Source organism: Malaya genurostris, chromosome 1 (assembly GCF_030247185.1).
Source record: "Malaya genurostris strain Urasoe2022 chromosome 1, Malgen_1.1, whole genome shotgun sequence".
NCBI lineage: Eukaryota > Metazoa > Arthropoda > Insecta > Diptera > Culicidae > Malaya > Malaya genurostris.
This window is the reverse complement of record NC_080570.1, coordinates 1,303,941-1,321,395: the sequence shown is the minus strand read 5'-3', so window position 1 is coordinate 1,321,395 and position 17,455 is coordinate 1,303,941. Positions and strand designations below refer to the sequence as shown.

Genomic DNA, 17,455 nt, shown 5'->3' with positions numbered 1-17,455 from the left:
AAAAAACATAATGCGCTTTATTTTTTGTTTTTTGGGTTTTAAGTACTTACACAAAAAATATCAAATCTTTATACTGCTGATAATTTAATTTAAAAAGCCTAGAGTACTTGCTTGTAGTTGTGTTTTCATCTTAAAAACTGCAGTTTGCCTTTCAGCACATTCGTTTTCAGGGGAACAACTGTTCCGTGTCAAACTGCCACACCTTCGACGAATCTCGCTATGCCTCATCTCATTCTTTCACGTTTTCTCTCGCTATTTCCTTCTTTAGTCCAATAGTGTTTTTTTTTCTTGTTTACATGGTTCATAAAGTTTAGTTCTGCACATACCTCATTACTTGTTTCGTTACTTCTCTCATTAATAGGAAACCTTGGATACATAATTCAAGAAAAAACGGATAGTTTAATAAGTTTCTTATACAGCTCCTTGTTTCTTTTCCATTTTTCTTTTTTTTTACTTTTCTCGGAGTACCGTAAGCGCAATGTGATTCGTTGATTTCATTATCCGCATTGTTTAGTTAATTTTGTTTGTTTTCTTTGCTATACTTGGTTGCATTGCGTGTGTGATTTTAATGTACAATACACGAAAGGTTGTGTGCTGGCAGTGTGTTAGTGTTTGTGTGTGGATCGAAGTTATGAATAAGCTAGTTTCCGATCAGCTAAAAAAGGGAATAGAAATTAAAAAGCAGAAGGTCTCAGACAACATTTTTTTTGAGGGGGGATTTTAGGATTTAGGACGATTCTGAAGCACAGGACTAGAGTACGCAATCACAGTAATCACATTCATTAGAGGTTAATTATTTATTTTCGTGAAAGTTACAAGAAGACCCAAGCAAAAAAGTTTTAAAGTGTACATCATATTGTGCCTGCACTGACGATACTCATGATGCAAGAGTAGGTGAAAAAATATATTGAATTCTTCACCGCGCATTATTATACCGTTACTGTGATAATCAATAGTAGTTCAAATCATGTTCTGCTCTTTATCACACTAGCTAACATTCCTTCTCTGTATACATAATTTGATTTCTTACGCTAAACCATCACTTAAGTGAAACCGATCGAGAAAGGAAGAATTCTTCGTTACGAGGGAATAAGAAAATAAAAACAAGTATGTAAAACAATAAAAACTTATAAGTTTATTTAGGATCTAGATCTCTGTCTCTCTGTCACTTTGTACATGGATGTACACCATTTATTCGATTTGTTTGTGTCGATTGGGCGTAACATTTTTTTTCTTCTTCTTTCATTTCTGGCTACCACTTGCTTTGCTCCTACATTTGTTTTAGTTTTTTGTCCGGCAAAGTAGCGAAGTATGCATTTCTATGATCAGACATGGTTTGTTTTGCTTATTGACTGTACAGTATGATCATCTTAGAATAAAATTAAATAGCACTATCGTTAATACAGTAAGAATCATCCAGCTTTTGTTACAGTAATGGAGCGTGATCGATGTGCTAGTGTCGCCGCATTTGCCTGAAAAACGGTAGGAGAGTGTTATTTTGTGTTTGCATTTCAAGGAATTTAACGATATGATTTACGATAACGAAAGGGATGGTGAACAATACTGCTATAGTATCATTTATTTAATCAAAGCATAACTTTTTGTCCAAACGTAATTTAGAACTTTCTTAAAAAATATTCTGAATTTTTTAGCAATCTATTAGTTCTTGACTCAAATATTTAAAAAAAAATCCAACCCTAGTACCCACTGCATTTTATATGCTTTTCATGCGAATGGCGCTTGAACTCGAGCACTTTGCCTTGAGCACCGAAATTTACACCCATCATGAGTTACTACACAGATTTAAGAAGAGAAGGAATTACTCAGTCCAGCTTTGCGATTTTTTGCTACCTGTCATATTTGGTAACTTGCATGCACAGCACACCTTCAGGAGAGGCTTAAGTGGCTTATGCTTATGACAGTTGAAAAAAAATTGCTGTCTCCAGAGTTTCCAGGTTCACCGATTAATCTGCGTTCCATAGATTCTGAATATGCTGCACAGATTTTCACATATTTCTGAAACCAATCACAGGTTGACAATGCGGCACTAAAGGTTTTCAAATTGCTAAAACAAAGTGTCCTACAGAGCGTTGAAAAGGGGCGGGACTTTTTTTTGCTTAGACTAATTTGTGGTTTGAACACAGATTCAATAAAAATGACCTGGCACCCTTGGCTGCCTCCACTTGTTTTATTGATGACATTATTGAAAGATTTGTTCGACTAAGGCCCCGTATTCTTCTATTGCATCGATGATACGAAATAAGTTCAATAAAAAAGCTCTCCCAGAAAACGAAAAGTGTACACTAAGGTCTTTTTTATGCGACTTTTTTATGCGAATTTTCAGAGTTATGCGGTATTTTTTATGCGAAGTTTCAGAGTTATGCGGTTTTTTGTGTGAATTTTCAAAGTTATGCGATTTACCGCAAACTCGCAACTCGCATAAAAAAGACTTCAATGTATACCGTTATTTCATTGTATTGAAAAATACAAGCAAATATTTATTCCTTAATCTTTAGTTTTCACTTACAACGAATTGTTACATCTGATATAATCAATTTACAACCCGTAAATTTGTTCACGAGACGACACTGAGAAACGGCAATGAAAAACGATGTATTCTTGCATTTTTTGAATTTGATAAGAATAATCCGAGAATTAAACCGAACTCAACTGCAAAAACGGTTTTTTTTTCACTCAAATGTTTGAAAACTCAACGCTCACTCTAACGTATGAATAATTGTGAGAGAACTCATGGCCAGAATAAATTTTACTAAAATCCACACTCTTTTATGACAGTAATCAAAGTAGTCAGTGTTTGCGTTGACGGTCTTACCGCGAGCACGTGTTTCGATATTTGGCGCTATTTCGAACAAGACCCTACCACTAGCATGAGTGCTGAAGCAGCAAGATAGCCAGCATGCTTTAGTTTTTGCAGAATTAATAATTGTGTGGTATTGCTTTTACAGTCATCCAAAAGCCTACCAACCATTGCCGACTACCATTTGGAGGCAGGATTTCCCAGATTACCGTTACCTCCACACGACATCACCACAATAGATGAAATTATACTAGTTTTAAGTAAATAGTTATTTAAAATTAGAATATGCCCTCTTTATCAGTTGGCGCATTATCACTTTAAATATCCACAAGCATTTGATGCGCTTCAGCTGTACTTTTCTTCCAACCTAAATAGAAAACTAAAACTTCCAACAAACAAATTGCTCATAACTAACTAACGTAGTGAAAAACAAGGCTTTAAAAAAACTCGAAGCAATATGAACTGAATATTAATGTCGGAACCTCTTTAAACTATCGACATCAGTTGTTACTGTTCAATATTCCTAATTTGTTCTCCCAATATATGTATCTTCTACGTCTATATACATTTTTTTTAAGTAAACAAAAGCAGTTAGTTTGCTGCTGGTCTATCTTTGCAGAGCTTGAAATCAATATAATTTTTTCCAGGATTTTGTAGATCGTATTTGCTCATTTCGAATACACTATTGTTCACTACACTGTATTGTCTTAGTTCAGTTTCGTCTCTATCGTAAGCGATTTTCAACTGTGTCGATTGAGATGCGAAAACGGACTGAGTTGTATCGTCCTAACACAAGTCCAGTAATTAATCCTATATTTACAATTATCGGAGCCACCAATTCATTTCCTTCGGAAAGTCAGGCGCAAAATAAAAAAGTGCTTTACATATATAGCGTCAACCTTACGTAGGTTTAGCGATTCCAGTTGAACTGTTAAATTTGCACAAAAAATTTACACCAAATCTAAGAGCTTTGTGTTGTAAATAATGATCGATCGAATGGTATCACTCATCAAATATTGCTCTCATTAATAAAGATGTATTATAATAACGGATAACCCATTCGGTCTATCATAAAATGCAACCTCGGACGGTCATGATTTGTGTACACTATGAACTAGGTGTCAAGTCAATAAATTTATTCATTGTGTTATTGAAGCGAGCTTTAGGTTCCGGTTTTCTTTTAGTAGGGTCATATGACTAAAAAATGAACAACCAAAAATCTCACCTATAACGGTAACGTTTGACATAGTCTTATGAGTAGTGGTTACTCCGCCACTGCTGCCACCGCCTCCGAACCCACCCGCCGTCGTTGCACCAGCTTCGATCTGAGTCATTCCGGACCGATGACACGTATCACCTGCGTATATTTGCACCTGGTTTCCCTCAATTGGCACGTAGCTGATGCAGACACCATGCTGCGAACTGAGATGCTTCGCAATGATGTACGTTGTCTGATTTTCCTGCCAGTGACCATGACAGGTGTAAGCTGAAAAATCAAATAATAGAAATCATTACGGTCACTCGGCATAAACGGCCAAACAGTTCGAACTCACATTCTTCTTCATCATTTTTACATTTTGGCTTAACTTCTATTACAGTGTTTTCATTACATCCTATATATAAACGTCTGTTGGTATTGTGATTAATATTACATCCCATCGTTTCTCTACGAGTTCGGGTAGATTCTAAAAAGGGAACTTATATTAATTTTACTCTACGAAAGTCAGCAGCGTATCAAACGTTACCTAAATTGTAAAAGTCTTGTGTGACATTATCACTAGGCTGTTGTAGCACCTGTGCCACTGCGGCCGTCCGCCTCATGCGCGAAAAAGCTTTTCGCTTCTCCATACTATAGTAGTTGTCCGCGTTTTCCTGATTGCGGAAACTCACTACCTCCCGATGCCTGTGCATCCGACTCTTGTTGTTGTGATTTCGTTTGTGCCTTGAAATCGAAGAGGAAGGAATGAGGAAACCTTTAATTGAGTAGTACCCTTCCATCGGGCAGATTTGGGTCTCCGGATTATTGGCTGCCGGGGAGGTAAATAGTTTGATTAGTTGATTGATATTTTATGGCCACTTGCCAGTGTATTTCAATTACCTAATAGAGTAACAAACGGAGTCCGATGCACGTCAAAGTTTTCAGTCGTACACGCATCTTCCAGCCTAGCTGCGGGCGTTCCCATCTGTAGCTCAGCTATGTGAGTATCTCGTCTGTAGAACATCACACACATGTATCCAGATGTGCTGCAATACGCGATGACAAAAAAAAATACTTGGTGATTGTTCTGTTCTAACTGTGACGATCAATCGTCAATTAAACTTAATTGAACTGAGATTTTCGTGTGTTTCGGTTTTCCACTTACCATCCCGTTGTGTGATGAACGACGGCCATCATCTCGGTGGTCGTCTGCTTGTTGATTTGCTCACAGAGCGCCCGCGCTTCCATATACCCACTTGACTTAACAATGTGTAACGATCCGTCACTGTGCGGTAAGTTGGAGAATCAAGTGAGTTTCATTAATAAATTATTTTTACTGCACGATGCACAATCCACTTACCTCGGATGGAAAATATAGTTTGCGTTTCCCATCAGTGCATGCCAATGTCTGGGGCCTTTGAACCAAGCCGGAAAGTCGCACCGCTCCGTCATCGGTGCCCGTTTCAGTGTCATAATTCGGGAACCAACTTCCGCACTCTCCAGCCCGTTACAGGTGGCATCACCGGACTGAGCCAGCTTGTATTCTGCGTCTGCATTGGCTGCACCTGGTTGAATGCACACGGTATTAAATAAAATCTGTTAAGTACATTCTAACGCAGCAAGGATAGCTACCTGATCCACTGATCTTTTCATACACAAAGCACCTAAACCGATCTTCATTCGAAGTCGCATGATAGTGTGAGACCAGTCCGACAAGATACCTAGAATTGCCATCCTTCCACCATGCTAGGCATGTCAGTTCTTCGACTGCAACGGAAATAATAAGCGACTTGTTGGATAACATAATTAAAACCATACGAACCTGTGCTCTCTGTGCCGGATACGTCTGGACAGGCTTGGAAGTTTAGCAGTAGTCTGCTATCTTCCGTGCACATGTCCATTTTGGATACTGGATGTTTGCACTCTCCGTGACCTCGGTTGTACGTGAAGGTAAACGAACCTTCGATGAAAACGAAAAAGTTAACAATTCAGAGTTCATTTTTTTGGTTGTGGTGACAAATAATTACCCGACAGTGGACATTTGATGGGCTCTGGGTTGATCTTGAACATACTGTAGAGTAGTGCATCGCCGGGGATTTGCTCACAAAGATAGTGCAACGTTTCGCGTCCCTTGCATCCCATACCTAGAACGAGGTTCGCACGTATGAAAGTTTAGCGTATGTTTTGATAGTTAACGGTGCGAGACCCAGAACATACTGGCTTCCATCACTGACTAAAAGCGCTTGCACCACAAAGAAACAACACAATCGCTACATGGACTCTGACATAATACTACACAAATAGAGAGATATATGTATATATAGAGAGAGATACTTATAGGTAAAGTGCCAAACCGTCTGATGCTAGCTGAACTATTTAGGGATTTGCTAATTGCTTTGCAACATTTGGTCGGATTCTCTGATACATGAATCAACTAGCAGCAGACTACAACACGAGATCAAGCAAGTATTAAATGACTAAAACGAAATATTTATGCTTCGACGCACGGATTGGCTTTTAGCTCACACGGTTCACAACATTTTCAGTTGGACATTTTATTTTTTTCTTCGCAAGCAGATCATTAGGAAAATATAGGAAAATTGGCAGCTTTCGACCGCTCTCGTTCAATAACAAGATTCTTTCTCCGGGTATTACAAAAAAAAAACAAATGCTATTGCAGAAACAGAAAGCAGTTACAAAACAACACACGGCAAAAACCAAAGGAAAATCCAAACGAAACAATGACGTTGATAGTTTCGAAATCCTATTTACGTTTTAGTCATTTAGTGCTTCTGGACAATCAAAAATGATAGGAAAGTATAAAGAAAAAAAACTTAAAAACAATACGTTCACGAAACAGAATTCACGAACACTACGACTAAGAACAAATCTTCATTTAGATTCTAGTACGAGAAGATGCACTTTGATTCTAAGAGTTTTCTAATAATGCGCATATCCCTTGGTCAGGATATCCTAGGAAACAGTAACTCTGCCAGAGCTCAATGAATCGCTACGGTTCAAGTCTACTACTTATGGTAGGGGGGTGCGTTTAGTAGTGCACAATCAACATTGGAATCGGAAAGTTTGTCATAATTTTCTTAAACAATTGTTTCGTTCGCTCAGCTGTTATTGCTGTTTCGTTATTAGCTTGATATCTGAGTTTTAGCAGTACCTTGATCGAACGCTCATCATCACCATTCGTATGTGAGGGAGGAAGAGCATGTATCACCGAATGCTCGCTTTGTAGAAATGGGAAAACTGTGTCACGTGCTTGTTTTATGCTCTGGTTGTACTTGCAGCCGGGAAAGTTTGGTTATCGATTTTTCCAATCATTCTCTCGTGGAATGATTGTTTCAAAGATACATAATAATTGAGGTCGAAACAAATCGAAAAACAAATGCATTGGGAAAAGTTGATATGGGCATTACAATTATTGCTACACGAGTATAGAAGCTGAATCAGAGTATTGAAATCATAACGAATAATACTATCAACGCTAACAAACAGAAAACAAACAAAAGTATGTTATAATGCTGTATTATTTATCGGAACAAAGACGTATATGCGATTTTCCAATTTTCCCCTATTTTCCTATGTATGGCATTATGCACAAGTTTTTTTTCGTTATTATTATTATTATTATTGGCTTTATTAATGAAACGAAGAATTTAATTTCTGGCATCTCTTCTTCGGTAGACTGCTTGCTTGAACTCTCTCGTTTAAAAATTTAATATGTGCAATGACAATTGATGTGTTTAGTTGCCGAAATACAGAAAGAAGGAAGAGGAAAATTTGTTCTTGCACTCACGAAAAACTAGGAAAATTTCTCGCTCTACATGTATATGGTTAGTTATTATGTATATGCATTTATGCAAAAAAAAAAACAACACGAAGTCGGGCCAACCCATCCCAACACGCATCCGCTCGATTTCCTTTCTCGCTAGTTCGTTTGTATGATAGACGATACGACAACGCTTCTTCCTAGATTTAGCTCATTTCTGCATTCTCAGATTTTTATATGCGATTTTTATCTCGCCTAATTGAATTGGTACCGAAAGTTGATATCTGAGTGGTTTTTCTTTTCTTACTTTTTGTTTGTTTTCATTTATCTTTTTCACCAAAATGACACCGAAATAATATGGAAACAGACAAGAACGAAATACACAAAAATTATACTTTTAAAATGTAAGACAGGGTGACGAGCCGAATTAGACTATCCAGTTGATCTATTTTTAAGCAGTGCATAGCAGTGCGACGGATTTTGCTTCAATTCATTCCACGGCTGACACCGACAAACAGTTTTCCGTTGTTGGGACAATTTTTTTTCGGGAGATAAACGAAATTTGAGAAGCCCCTCCTGAGTAACTGGTAACTGCTTCTGACAGGTCTTGCATGTCTACTTTGATTGACATCATGAGGGAAGTCATAGAGCAAAAGTCTGCTGCCAAGCAAAATGCAGCCTTCACTTTTGGTGTGTTATTTTTGTTGTTGTTGTTTTGGTTATTCAAGGCTTATAATATACCATTGCATTAGTATTGCAGATATAATTTTAACGCTGGATTCAGCAGCGAAAATATAGTAGAAAAAAAAACTGTCACCCTACTTCATCGACAAAACAATCGGAAAAACCTCGCGCACATATCCGAGTATTCTATCTAAAGGCCTTTTTTCTCGTCACTTCACCCGTCCGGACATTCTTCCGCGCAATTTATTTTATCATGCAACCACACAATGATCGATTGGGGGTGGTAAAAAATAAAATAAGGACCTGTTGTCGGGCGGAACGATTAGATAACCTGCATATCAAATTTCTAGCAAACAATAATGAGACTCTTATTTCCGGCAGCTGTTTTCCTCCCTTCTCCTCCTGATTCGAAGTCAGGATATAACAAAAACGGCTAAATTTATTGACCAACGCCAGCACCACCAGCAGCAACTACCAGAAAGGCAGAGGCATTTTTGTTTGCACAGTCGCGCGCGCCTTCGACAGGGGGAAAACGGCAGGAATCGGTTTTATTCTTTTCTTTTTTTTTTGCTTCCAACCCTGTACTCGAAGCATGGAAAATTTAATGGAATGAGCTGGTTTTTGTGCCGTGTAAATGACTCTAGGGCAGACTAACCCAAATACTGTTTCTATCCGCAGTGCTTCTAAGTAAACAGAAAAAAAAAGTGATTGAGGGTAACAATAAAATTGTGTGTTTATTCGCCCATGCCTGCGTATGCGTAAGAGTAAACGTTAAATTCCACCACAACCGTGATAATCAGTTTGTTAGTTTCTACAAAGGGACACATATTCCACTATCGCGTTGCCTTCACGTTTCAAAGTCTCTCGCGCGCGCGGTAAATTCGTTTGAGATCGTTTAAGAAAATTATCAAACTTTCACTCCTCTATTTCATAATACAAGGAAAATCATACGATTCTAAGGTGAGAAAGAACGGAAACAAGAAAAATGACTGGGCGAAAGAAAGTAAGAAACCAATGAACCAATGCTTTGTTTTTAAAGAATGAAAACAAACGAAACAGAAAATAGACAATAAGAGAAACCATTGAAAATGTACTTATTATCGGTTATAGATAAAAATAAATTCGTTGCTTACAATTGTCGCTATCTTCATTGGATCGTATATACGGATCCGATGACGATAATCGTGAATGCCCGTTCATGTTGGGATGAGCCCCCCGACTATGATCACTTTTTAAAACGCTATGAATAGGCATTGCAGCCGGATTCAACAGGCCTGAATACATATCTTCACACTCACTTTCTTTATACTGTAGTATGTTTATATGCTTCTGATATATTACAACGCATCGATGACATCCTTTTCTAAAGTTACAGAATCATGTTGTGAAGAAAGAAAAAAAGAGAAGAAAAAAAACAGAGTGATGATAACCTAGAAATTTGCATTAAGCGTCGGCTATTTGACATAATTGATACCAAAAAAAAAAATTCGGTATTGTATATTATATGAGAGGAAAAAAACAAAACATGAAAGGTGAATCAAGAATAAAATACTAAATATTGCAGGAAGAGGAAACATTTGTACTTACTCGTTCACTAATAAAAATTTGTCTCCCTCGCTAGCGATACATCTTCCTCTAGTACTTAAAGTTGATCCTTCTATAGTTATTTCCTGTTGTACCCCAGATTGAAACCATCGTCCCTCCCATCGTTTTGGAAAAGCGCACCCCGTGCTGCTTTGTAAAGCTGGACGCAGGAAGAAACACAAAGAAATAAATAAATGATGATGACGATGATGTATTGTTTAAAAGATTGAAAACTTAGGGCTAGGATTTCCCACAAATCGTTGAAGTAATCATTTCTATCCGAACACAGCTTTATTGATTACACTCGGCGTTCGGCGTATGTTATAAACTAAGAATATTGTTCCCCTGCAGAACAATATAAACACTGTCATTGTGCGTTTCCAGATCTGTTTCTGCTTCCCCACTGATGAAGGTCACATGTAGCGACCGAAATATGCATCTGTATTTGCGTACGTAGTAGACAGCATCATCGATTTTTTGGTTACGCAAATAATGACATTGTGGAACTGAAAAACACGGATACATATATGCACAATCATGTTACCATTTTTACTAACGTATGACAAATTTCCATTATGATTTCATAAGTTCTTAACAGAGATAAGTGAGCAGTATAGCTTTTTGTGGAAAGATATGCAAACTCTGGGAAAACCGACTTTTTAACCGAGGCCCGAATGTTATGTAGGGTGACGGAGGAATTTCAGTCACTCTAATACATTTTGGTCCGGCGTTCATATTGTTGGTTGTAATTAAAATGAAGCATATTGTTCATATCTAACATGTCAAAGAATGAAATAATCTTTAAAATTTTGAGACACGATGTACTTCATATTGATTTTTGAAAAATGTATGTGTGGGTGTTTCTTGGAGATGACTGAGCAAGTTTTTACAAATATAGATTATCATGATAGGTCTACAAAAAGGGCGATAAGCTAGACTGTTGCAATTACCGCGCAATCACATTGCTGAACGCAGCCTACAAGGTACTCTCCCAAATCCTCTATCACCAATAGCTAAGGAATTCGTAGGGCCGTACCAAGCGGGATTTACGGGAGCCCGCGCCACTACGGATCACATATTCGCGATGAGACAAGTACTCCAGAAGTGTCGTGAATACAACGTACCCACGCATCACCTATTCATTGACTTCAAAGCGGCATACGACACAATCGATCGAGAACACCTATGGCAGATAATGCACGAATACGGTTTCCCGGATAAACTGACGCGATTGGTCAAAGCAACGATGGATAGAGTGATGTGCTACGTCCGAGTATCTGGGACGCTCTCGAGTCCTTTCGAATCCCGCAGAGGGCTGCGTCAAGGTGATGGACTTTCTTGTATCTTGTTCAATATTGCCCTGGAAGGTGTGATTCGAAGAGCGAGGATCGACACGAGTGGCTCGATCTTCCGAAAGTCCGTACAATTTTTTGGTTTCGCTGACGATATTGATATTGTGACACGTACCCTTGAGAAGATGACGGAAACCTACATCGGACTGAAAGCTGAAGCTAGGCGTATCGGACTGGCCATAAATGCGTCAAAAACAAAATACATGAGAGGTAGAGGCTCTAGAGAAGAAACACTACGCCTCCCACCACGATTTTTTTATAGACGGTGACGATATCGAGGTGGTTGACGAGTTTGTGTATTTGGGCTCACTGGTGATCGCCGATAATGACAACAGCAGATAAATTGATAGACGTATTTTGGCAGGAGATCGTGCGTACTTTGGACTCAGAAAACCCCTTCCATCAAGAAAAGTACGCCAACGCACGGAATTGACCATCTACAAAATGCTCATTAGACCGGTTATTCTCTATGGCCACGAGACCTGGACTATGTTGACAGAGGACCAACGCGCCCTCAGTGTTTTCGAAAGAAAGGTACTAAGGACCATCTATGGCGGACGGAACGTGGAGACGGCGTATGAATCACGAATTGTAACAGCCGCTAGGAGAACCACCTATCGTACGGACAGCTAAAATCGGACGTCTACGATGGGCTGGGCATGTTATAAGGATGTCGGACGACAGCCCAGTGAAAATGGTTCTTGAATCTAATCCGACTGGTACAAGAAGAGGAGCGCAGCGAGCAAGGTGGATCGATCGAGTGGAGGGTGATCTCAGATGCATCCGTGCCTTGAGTGGCTGGCGACGAGCAGCCATGCATCGAGTTCTATGGAGACGTATGCTTTATACAGCAAAGGACACCCCAGGCCTATAGCTGTTAGGTAAGGTAAGGTATGATAGGTCCTAGAATGCTGAATTGAATTCTATCAAAATCTGGATGGTATGTTCAAAACCTATGTACTCAATTTTCTAAGAGATAGCTTAGCCAATTTTAGTAAACTCGGATTAAAAGGAAAAATTTTTCAATCATATAGTGCTATTGAATTTCTTACGAATCCAACTTCCGGATCCAGAGGAAAAACAGGGTGAAGTCTATTTGAAATTTCAAATCTTTGTTTAGAGCGACGAAAAAATTCCTTCAAATGAAACTCCAAAATGGAACTCAATTCAGTTTCTCAGAGATGGAATAATCTATTTTCACAAACTTAAGTTCGAATAAGTTCAACTTTCATACAGTCCCCCACAGACTGCTATTGAAGTTCATCCGGATCCGATTTCTGGTTCCGGAAATACAGGGTGCCTAAACTTTCAAACCGTCATTTAGAGCGACGATGCAACAAAGAGGAAAAATCTACTAAATCTGGCTTCAAACTGTCTCAATTTTTATAAGCATACTTTCTTGTTCTTGAAAAATACAGTACTAATATTTACAATGAAGTCTATGTACGCGGTTTTTATGCGTTATTACGCGGTTCTCCGATGTTATGTGTTTTCTTGTTTTGTCTTAGAAATGCATGAAACGTCGAGATCTGGTGTTATCCCGATTTTTCTAAAAGTCAACTCAAACACAGAAAATTTTCGATTTAAAAAAAAAATGTTTGTTTTTTCAAAAAAAAAATAATTTAGAATGTTTTAGTTTAGAATGTTTAGAACGTTCCATGCTTTTCTCAGACATTTGGCATAAAAAAATTTTAGTTTTGCGTTTTTTTTTCTATGCGAATTTAGATAAATGGGGGTGCTGTTACCATAGTTTAAGAATCTTTGGTCGAATCTTTACATTTTTATACTTTTCAAGGGGATGTATCAGAAATCGGGAATCTTTGAAAAGGCTAAACAACAAAGCGTTTTTTGTATTAACAAATGTTCAAGAATCAAAAATGTAACTCTGTAACTAGTAACTTGTAAGCGGTACTCTGGATTAGTCGATTGATGGGGAAAATAGTGCCTCCAAAAAAAATTTTATTTTCTTCATAAAGTTTTAGTTAACCAAAAATACATTCTGTTCCGTCAAACATCGTATTGAACTCAAAGATATAGCTGCAAGAGGTAGCGTAAGAGTTCTCTAATATTTTCACGCTTCTCTCGGAAATTACTTTTTCCCCGTAGGCACCATGCTCGTAGACTAGGTCATATATAAAAGCTGAAAAATTCGAAACATTTTGAGTACTACTGACGACACATATTTGTGAATAATTGAACATTGTTTGCTGTTGTCTTTCTCATTAATGATATACTTAGCGATGCATTTGCTTATTTGAAACAAATGTACAAATTTTGCATACTTAAACACCAACAAAAAACGGCTAACTAAAATCCGATATAAATATAATCAAAGGCGTTGGGCTGCACTCTTGGAGCTTTCATCAGGAAAACTTTAGTCTATAGTCACATTTTTTCAGTCCATTGCTTTAGTCAGTCAGAACTATAACAAAATATCGAATATATCAGTGCATGTCTAATCGGCAAAAGTTTCGAATAGAAAAAAATATATCTATATAGTTGCTTTATAGCAGTTCTTAACTTGAATATCACAGCGTATAGCAGTCTATAGTTTTCTGCATCCCACACAAAAATTAGCAAATTATGATACAGAAAAAACCGATTTGTGGGATATCCTAACCGTACAGCCGCAGACAGGCATCCGTAATTGATGCTAAGAGCGAGAGTGAAAGGCATCTGTTTAGTGTTGACGAGGAACAGCGTCGTCGACGGATTATTGAATCATAATGGTCTAATTATTTCGTCGGTGGCAGCGCATTTCGAACTGCGTAAATTTGTCTCCACTTTTGCAAAAAGTCATTTCATTCACTTTCGCTCTTTGAGCTCTTTTCGATTGCATTTTTTTTCTTTCTTGTATTTACCATCTTGCTTAGCTGCGTCACAGCATTTTGTTACCAAGAACAAGGCCAAAAAAAATTGAACAATAAACCTATATAGTAACGTTTTGCTCCTACTGATGTGTGGTTTGCTAGCTAAACGGTATCCTTCCGTATGTTTTAATGGCGATGATAACCACGACCACGACGACGTCGATGATAGAAATGATAATACAGGAATGTTAAAGTAATTACGCGAGAAAACGAACGGTTTGAGCGAAATGTTCAACAGTTTAATCCTTTCGACTTTATACAGAATTTCCTCAGGTTGCTTGAACATGCTGTGCATTTTAGAAACGAGAAAAACAAAAGTTGCTCGTGGTTTTTTCTTAGATTGTATGTTTAGTCGATTTGCTACTTCTTCCTGTTTTCCTCCTTAGTTTTTTTTTGAGTAAGTAGTAGCTATTCAGCTTCTAATCTTTTATTTTCGCTATAATATCAATTATATTATTTGTGTAAGTTACTCATATCACCATGTTGTGTAGGTTTTTGTTCTATGAGGAATCGATCTAGAAGGAGAAAGAAAAACATGAAAAAAACATTAGGATAATAAGCTTCAATTATTTCCAATTGAGGAACGATTGTATCTATCTTCATGTCTAAATGTTTCTTTTGGTAACCGTTATCGGGGGAATGAGTAATTACGTTGTTGATGGATGAAATCAATATTTTTCACTCCTTCTCTCTTCAGAGTGAATCATAATTCAGACAGTTTTTTTTACGATTTTCCGATTAAGCACTAGACGGACGAAATGATTATTTTATGGGCGAATAGATACATTGAGAATCCAGCTCTTAAAAACGAATAGGTGTGATAGCGATATAGGAAATAACTTTTTTTGCTCATTACATAGAAGCTTTTTCAGTTTCAGAAGCTATATTGGCAAGGGTGTATTCCTCACTGATCCATTAAGCCAAGAGGAAAATTCCATTGATCGAATTTATTTTCTCGGTGTTTCCAAATTACCAAAACGAAACATTTTTTTTTTGTACATTTGCTAACACTCAATTTCGATGATAAAATATCTAATATCAAAAACTTACTTTAAGCTCCTCCCCGAATTAAACAGCCGCCATTGTTAATTTTTATATTAGTATTGATTTTTCCACCTCGAATTCCTGCCTGCGAGGATTTTGAAAATTGTTCACTAGCTTGTGCACCCTCACACTGGTATTACACATATTTTACAATGCACGTATTTTGTTGCACTAGTTTTACACTTATCCACGCTTTTTGGCTTCTTTTTCACCCAAAAACGGGCTACATTTTCATCAGCATAGCAGAGGTGCTGCTGCCTTTGCTGTCTGCTTCTTCTGTTAGCCGACGACGGCGACGGCGATGAGCTCTTTTTTCCTCCTCGGAGCAGAACAAAAAAAGATCATTTGGGGAGAAAGAGAACACTTTTTCACTAACTACTACGATTTTGCACTTTTGCATTCGCTTGCTCACGTTACATTTGGACATGATGCATTTTTCCGTTGATTAAGCTTTTTTTCACACATTTCACTATTTTGAACTGCTTTGTTGGAAAATTCTTCGAACCTAAGTCATGATGCTCTGCTTTTCTACTGGTAAAAGGTGGGCTTTGTGCTGCCTGCTCATCGAAAACGCTTCTTCTCTCGTCGACAATATTTTCACGTCTGATATGAAAGAAGTGTTTTTCTCTCGCTCGACAGTCTCCATCGATCAATCTTCATCGACATTTCGGTTTGCGAGCATCGGACACAGGGTGTTACTTTTTTTGACAGCAGAATCGACGACAGTTTTTAGTCGATTTCAGTTCAACACACAAGAAAATCTTTTGTGATATCAGATAAATAAACAATACATATTAGTTGATGCTCGGATTTAGTTCTAGCGGCTATATTTTTTTTTATCTGAAGTATAATTGACGTCATAAAAGATAGTTTCATGTTATTAGTTTCTTGTTCCAAATTAACACCAGATCTCGATGTGTCATGAATTTTTGAAGACATTTGGGCACAATTTTTGTCCTATAGTGTAGTGGTTTTTTTACGCAAAATCCTAAAATTATGGGTTTATTTTATTCGATTATTACTAATGGTTTTTTCGATTAGTTTAATAATAAGCTGTGGGCCCGTTTTTTTTCGCTCGCAAAAATGAGCTTTGGTGACATTTTTCTGGTACTTATATTACGGGATTCTGATACCGATATGGCACAGATAGATTTTCGCGCCGAATACAGATTTTTGAAAAAAAAATGACCTGGCAACGCTGATTTCGACATCCCTATTAGGTTTTGCACGATGACGACACAAATGAACTGCCGATGAATCAAGTTCATTTTTGACAGTTGGCGTGTACTTGTTTTGTTTTGCGACTGCAAGTTAAAAATTGAAAAAAATGACGAAAAAGTGCCTGTTAAAAACGTATTCCACAGTGAAAACAACTAAAAAGATAGCCCTGTATGTGTTTCCAGCATCAAGGAGCGATATATGTATGAATCTGTTGAGTGTGAGGCGACTTGCAATTTTTACATTGCAACGATGAACTTCTGATGAACTTTTAAACTGTAAACAAGTACACGTCGACTGTCAAAAAAAAGTTCATTCTGTTAATTTTTGTGAGGTTATTAGGTTTTTTACCGTCACTGCTAACCTCAATCGGATGAACACATTTTGACAGTTCAGCAGTACTGTTTGTAAACAGAAATTTCTTTTGTTTGTTTATTGACAAATTGGATCAGACCATTTACGGTCCGTATCGCCTAAATAAAGTTTTAAAACATTTGTTCACGACTAAATACGGTTCGTTTTTGATATTTATTAAATAAAAGTGACTAGTTGCAAAGTGTAAAGATGATTGTTTTAGTTGTGCTCTTCGATTTTTGTTTAAGCTTGTTTGTAAACAGTACCGCTGAACTGTCAAGGATGAATACTTGTTCATTTGTGTCGTCACGATATAAAACCTAATGTCATGTTCGTGCAAAACCTAATTTGGAACGATGAATGTAGTACACTGATAAAAATCACCAAGTTGTACAGAGGTATCGGTTAATTTCTCAGAAGACCGCAAGAGTAAGCGACAGTTTTTTTTTTGTTTACAGCTTTCTCTTTAGAGTACTGTGATGTGATTATAAAGATTTTCTTGGGTTTCACTATTCTGTTTGAAAGTCGAACATTTTTGATATCATTTTATGT

At 37.6% G+C, this 17,455-nt stretch overlaps 1 protein-coding gene across 2 annotated transcripts; it reads right to left on the bottom strand.

Annotated features, from left to right (window-relative positions):
• Positions 1 to 1,112: 1,112 nt before the first annotated feature.
• On the bottom strand, positions 1,113 to 15,941 carry LOC131429129 (uncharacterized). Of its 2 annotated transcripts, none has more exons than XM_058593179.1 (14): positions 15,338 to 15,941; positions 14,279 to 14,802; positions 10,069 to 10,225; positions 9,615 to 9,844; positions 6,044 to 6,160; positions 5,839 to 5,976; positions 5,649 to 5,783; positions 5,377 to 5,581; positions 5,182 to 5,301; positions 4,917 to 5,062; positions 4,564 to 4,845; positions 4,372 to 4,503; positions 4,044 to 4,304; positions 1,113 to 1,472 (listed from the first exon to the last, which is right to left on the bottom strand). In XM_058593179.1, the coding sequence occupies exons 2-14, from the start codon at positions 14,580 to 14,582 to the stop codon at positions 1,366 to 1,368; spliced, it is 2,334 nt and encodes a 777-aa protein (XP_058449162.1). In that variant the 5' UTR covers positions 14,583 to 14,802; positions 15,338 to 15,941; the 3' UTR covers positions 1,113 to 1,365. The 2 variants fall into 2 exon arrangements, with proteins under 2 accessions (XP_058449162.1, XP_058449167.1); XM_058593184.1 differs by having other exon boundaries at positions 9,780 to 9,844.
• Positions 15,942 to 17,455: the final 1,514 nt, after the last annotated feature.

Coding starts and splice junctions, on each gene's coding strand:
- LOC131429129 (XM_058593179.1), bottom strand. CDS start 14,582: ATGCACAGCATGTTCAAGCAACCTGAGGAAATTCTGTATAAAGTCGAA. Junction 10,226..14,278: donor TGACGCAGCTAAGCAAGATG/GTAAATACAAGA, acceptor TCCTGCGTCCAG/CTTTACAAAGCAGCACGGGG. Junction 5,302..5,376: donor AACTATATTTTCCATCCGAG/GTAAGTGGATTG, acceptor CTTACCGCACAG/TGACGGATCGTTACACATTG.